The 5,767-nt window shown below is 34.8% G+C and overlaps 1 protein-coding gene across 3 annotated transcripts; it reads left to right on the top strand.

Moving 5' to 3' along the window:
* Positions 1-385: 385 nt before the first annotated feature.
* On the top strand, positions 386-5,206 carry LOC112202340 (protein ALP1-like). 3 transcript variants are annotated; one of them, XM_040506800.1, is made up of 4 exons: positions 386-544; positions 1,158-1,678; positions 1,759-1,984; positions 2,090-2,791. In XM_040506800.1, exons 2-4 carry the CDS (start codon positions 1,160-1,162, stop codon positions 2,545-2,547), a joined length of 1,203 nt encoding a protein of 400 aa, XP_040362734.1. In that variant the 5' UTR covers positions 386-544; positions 1,158-1,159; the 3' UTR covers positions 2,548-2,791. The 3 variants fall into 3 exon arrangements, with proteins under 3 accessions (XP_040362734.1, XP_040362735.1, XP_024199095.1); XM_040506801.1 differs by having other exon boundaries at positions 1,272-1,678; positions 2,090-2,788; XM_024343327.2 differs by lacking the exons at positions 1,158-1,678; positions 1,759-1,984; positions 2,090-2,791 and adding exons at positions 3,978-4,353; positions 4,474-5,206.
* The last annotated feature ends 561 nt before the right edge of the window (positions 5,207-5,767 follow it).

Genomic DNA, 5,767 nt, shown 5'->3' with positions numbered 1-5,767 from the left:
CTAACCTAACCAGACCTGGTTAGCCATGTAATGTCCTTAATAAAATCATGTTGCAGAAGTCATTCAAAAATTCAGAATTGATTCCTCAAGACTTGGGAAGTATACAGTTTACACTAAGGCTATGTTTGGTTCCCGGAATCATAGCCTTGGGAAAGGAAACTCATTCCTTTCCATTGTTTGGGATTGCAAAGGAAGGGAAAATATTTCCCAAAGGAAGGGAAAATATTTCCCAAAGCAAAGGAAATTGAGGGGGAAAATGCTTCCCGCCCACCCACCCCAGGATCCACTTTCCATACCAATTAAATGACTAAACTATCCCTGTTCAAAATTATTATTTGCTAGTTTTATCCACAATACCATCTAGAGTTCTGTGTCAAGCGTGTTTTTTCATGACTTGAGTCCAATTCCAGACGCTATGTCAGTAGCATAAAGAACTGAACCACACAGCTACCAAATTTCATCTTGTTTTCATCTTTCTCACACAGCAGCTTCCAAAATTAATCTGGTTATCATCTTCCCATCTTCCTCCCGTAGCAGCTTCCAGGTATGTATCATAGATAACTAATTCTTATTGATTCATTATATGTAATATATTCAATGCTTTCGTCTCCTTTCTTTCTTCTCTTATATATATATATATATATATATATATATTCAATGCTTTCGTCTCCTTTCTTTCTTCTCTTATATATATATATATATATATATATATATATAATATGCACTGTGCGTTTGTTCATATGTGGTTTTGGTTTTGATTTCATCTATTGATTTCATTTGTGATTTGATCCATGGTTTTGGTTTTGATTTCATCTGTTTTTGGTTATTGATTTCATTTGTGATTTGATCTGTGGTTTTGGTTTTGGTTATTGATTTCATCTGTGTGTTTGTATGTATATAGTTTGTTTTGATTTGTCCTCTGTTTGAGGCATCTGTAATCACTTCTCTTTTTTTTTAGTTATACTCGAACAAAATAGGCAGTAGCTAGATTCATAATACCGTTCTTTCACTGATTCTATTATTCCATTAATGTGTTTGGTTGAAGGATTGAACACCTTGAAACTGGATGATCATATAAGAGTGTTTCAAATTTTTTGTATTTGAGTATCTGATATATATATTTTTTAGATTTATAAGATAGAAAGTTTGGTATGCAGTTATGGCTCGTAGAAACTTGTCGAAGACAAAAAGGATTCTTCTAATGCTGGACAATGTTAAGGATTTACTTAATTTTGTCTTCATGATATGCATTATGATGTATATCATTGCAGAACAACATTATCGGAAGTATAGATTGAAATCACGATCTATTTATGATGCTTTTTCAAGAATTGGAAATTTTCAACGAATGGTGTATGCAAGCGATGTAAGATGCATAAACAGTCTCCGCATGGATAGGCATACATTTAGCATATTGTGCTCTATGTTACGCACATCTGGTAAATTAAGAGACACAAGAAATGTGTCTGTAGATGAAATGGTAGCTATGTTCCTGCATATTCTTGCGCACCATGAAAAGAACAGAATCATACAAGATAGATTTTTGCGTTCTGGGGAAACAATTAGCAGATATTTTAATGTGGTATTAAGAGCAGTCCTATGTCTACAAGGACAATTGTTAAAAACACCAGAACCTGTTCCAGAGAACTCATCTGATGAGAAGTGGAAATGGTTTAAGGTACACAACAATCTGTTATTTTTTTAATTAGACTATGAAATTAAAGAAGAAAATACATTCCAAGTTGTTTATTATTGTAGAATTGTCTCGGGGCACTAGATGGGACATATATTAGAGTACATGTGCCAGAAGCGGACAAGCCTAGGTACCGAAGTAGGAAGAATGAAATTGCTACAAACGTCTTGGGAGTATGCTCCCAAGATATGCAATTCATTTATGTATTACCGGGTTGGGAGGGTTCGGCTGCAGATTCACGAGTACTACGTGATGCCATTAGTAGGAGACATGGGTTCCGAGTCCCCCATGGTGAGATGATATGAAAATTACTTTTTTATGTTATTACAAGATTGGTCTTCCATCTTTATATTAATTTTTCATCAAAGTAATTATATTTTTCACTTTATTCAATAGGATATTACTACCTTGTTGATGCTGGGTATCCAAATGGGGAGGGGTTTCTTGCTCCATATAGAGGCCAAAGATATCATTTAAATGATTGGAGACAAGGATACCAACCTACCACCCCTGAAGAATTTTTTAACATGAAGCATTCTTCTGCTAGGAATGTGATAGAGAGATGTTTTGGGTTACTTAAGATGCGTTGGGCAATTCTAAGGAGCCCTTCATTTTTTCCAGTGAAGACGCAGTGCCGAATTGTTATAGCATGTTGCTTGCTTCACAACCTTATAAGAAGGGAAATGGCAATTGATCCCTTAGAAAATCAACTGAATGCCATTATGGATAACGAAGATGATGATGATGATGATATAATCAATTTTATCGACTCATCAGAACAATGGAATGATTGGAGAAGAGAGTTGGCAACACAAATGTTCAATGAATGGAGAGGAAATAGGAACACAAGATGAAAAACTTGGTTGGAGAGTTCATCATCAGACCAAAAGAAGAACTGGAGACTTAATTGATTGTATTTTTTACTTTTACTTTCTTCTTTTAGAGCTGTACGATGTGCTTTTCATTTGGTTTGGAGCTTTTGTTCTCAAGTTGGGTAGGCTATAATGTATGCAACTTTATTTTGTTTTAAGCATATGTACTTGTAGTTTCTATGAGTTGTAATGACCTATATTGTCATTCATTGCAGAAGGACTACATATCTAGTCATGAACTTTAAAGCATATTTAGTTCCACATTGAACATGGTCCATTTGTTAAACTTACCACTTCATTATGAAAAGTGGATCCTTAAGAATGACATAACTACAGAAGTCATATCTTGTAGCTTGTATAATGAAGGATGGTGTCTGTTTTGTTCTGTATTTTTTCCTGCTCCTCTGTAAAACACACACACACACATGATCTGACCTCAGAAAAGTAGTCTAAAACCTAAGAAAATTCCTACTGTTTTTGACTGACTTTAATACAACTCTAAAGACAAACTGGAATTACTTCTTTTACTGTAATGTATGTTCTGCTATTTTTCATAAACGTCTTTAGTCTGTCTGTAATCATGTTGTTAGCTTTGTTGAGTATTTTTAGCAAAGGTGACATAAATCATTAAATTCATCTAAATTACCCTATTTGTCTTTCCCAAGGATGTGTGTACGTACGTTTCACATTTTAGAGGTTAAGTGCATGGCCACCTTTTTTTTGTTTTTTTTTGTCAATGAAACCTGACCACTCTTAAGCTCAATTCTACTAGTTATAGAAAACTGATATCAAATGTGGCTAAGTTTGTCATGTTGAGGTCAGTAGGTTTATGACCAATAGAAGTTACAGTAGTTAAAGTGGGAATTTAATTTAGAAGATTGCTTCTAATAGCTTGACAATGGATTTTCATATCTGATTATTTTCTCATTGAATTTTATTTTTTCAAGTTATATTTATCAGTTTTACTACCTCAGTACAAAGCATGTTTATGCTCTGGTTCTTTTTGATTTAGTCAGACCCTGAAATTGCTTTTGTTGGTAATTCTGAACTTTGCTCTAAATCATTGCCACTTGTTGCTTTGGTTTCTCTCCATAAATCCTTGTTGTTTTGCCACTGATCTTTTATTGTCCATTGATCATCCTTCTTAATTCTACTAGCTAGTTTCTCTGTATTGTTCTGATTTTGTAACGTTCTATCAGAAGAGTGATTTTCTTTGCTTACCACATGAAGATATGTTATTGATAGGCTCTGTTTTCAGCTTATTAATTCTCTATGAATATTTACTGATAAGTTCAATATAATTGTAATAGTATTTCACATCTCCCTGCTTGTTGTCAAGTTACTTAGTCTTAAAAAGTGTTTAAGAGGAATCTCACATGCCCCTTGTTTCCTAATACCGTTCTTTTATGTAGGATGGATTTGCAAGCAAACTCAAGATCCTCAACTAGTAGAAGTGGAAGAAATAAAGAGAAGCAACCATCACACACCTGGACCCCTATTGAAGATGTAGCTCTAGTTGAGGCTTTAACTGAACTTTGTGTTTCTGGGACCTGGAAGGTTGACAATGGATTCAAGGCAGGATATTTGGGACAACTAGAAAAAATTATAGAGCAAAAGCTACCAAATTGTGGATTAAAGGCGAACCCCCACATTGAGTCTCGTGTTAAGACACTAAAGAAACAAACACTAGCCATCTCTGACATGATTGCTAACTCAAGTGGCTTCTCATGGGACCATGAAAATAAAATGGTTATTTGTGAAAAACAAGTGTATGACGATTGGGTTAAGGTAAGTTGTATTAAATTTAAATGCAAGTTCTTAATTTCAAATATGGTATCTAATATCTAATTGTGTATAATTTACAGATTCAAATTTAATCTTCATATCTAGTTATGTTGTATATGACAGGTTCACAAGGAAGCCAAAGGACTAAGACTTAAACCATTCATTCATTATGATAGTTTGGTGGAAGCTTTTGGGAGAGATAGAGCCAATGGGTTAGGAGCTGAAGGACCTGCTGAAGCGGATGAAGATTTGAATAATGATAATGAATTTGTTGATCTCGAAGGAGATGGTTTGCCTGAAAATGTTGTTCCTACACCTGCTACTCGTACAACTTCTTCCTCTTCTAATTCAACTAGGACTAGAAAGCGAGCAAGGGACACTTATGCCCAATGCTTGGGAGACATGGCTAGCACACTTCGCTCCTTTGTGGATGTGACCAAGACACACTTGGAGACTATGAAAGAAGTACTTTTGAATGACCATGCAACATCTACAAAAAGAGGTAAACTTGTCGAAGAGCTTATGAAAATTGAAGGTTTGAATGATTATGATGTGCTTGAGGCTGCTGCTACTATTATTGGCGATGACTCCAAAATTGAGCTCTTGTTCAGCTTACCTGACAATTTAAAGAGCCAATGGATTTACAAGCTTCTTAACCACTAGAGAAATTGATACTCAAGACTAATGTTGGCCTTAAAATTGCTTTTGTTTTTCTTTTGGCGTGTGGATGATCAGATTATGGCTCAACATAATGTTATATTTTGCTCAAACTTATGTTGGAAGCTATTGTGTAATCTGAATTTTCAGTATGTTGTGACATTAGAACTTAGTATCTATTATGCTTTCAGTTCAAGTACCTTTATTTTGTACTTTGTCTCTTGTTATGAACATGTCTATTTAAGCATATGGAGAGCAAGTTATCATTCAGGCAATTGAGAAAAGGTCACGGTATCCACTATCCAGACACCCTCTGCTCAAGCATATATAATGCAGTGCAATTGAGAAAAGGCCATGGTATCCAGACACATTCAGCTCTTGCATATGTTCCCAGCATAAGCTTATGATTGTTTTAAGTTTACTACAATTAGTACTAGCAAAATTGCCAGCGCGATGCTGCGGGTACATTATCAAAATTATTGAATTCAACGATATTGAATTTACGAACATTAGGTACACTATATAAGTGCGTTATATATAACATTAGACATTGTTTTACATGATCCAAAATCTGGTACTTTAGCCAGATTTCAAAATATGCTAACCAAGTAGGTGTATATGTGCATATTACAAAAAATGGTTAAACTTGGCAAAAAACTTGTCTATGATTGCAGTTCAGACTCCGCATCTTTAGCTGGTTCCTTGTTCACAGCATTTGTTGGTTTTGAGTCTGCAGATCCTTTAATTTATTGCTTTCAAC

The sequence above is a fragment of the Rosa chinensis genome, chromosome 5 (genome assembly GCF_002994745.2).
Source record: "Rosa chinensis cultivar Old Blush chromosome 5, RchiOBHm-V2, whole genome shotgun sequence".
NCBI classification, from domain to species: domain Eukaryota; kingdom Viridiplantae; phylum Streptophyta; class Magnoliopsida; order Rosales; family Rosaceae; genus Rosa; species Rosa chinensis.
The sequence above is the reverse complement of the archived record's forward strand: the minus strand, read 5'-3'. Positions and strand labels throughout refer to the sequence as shown.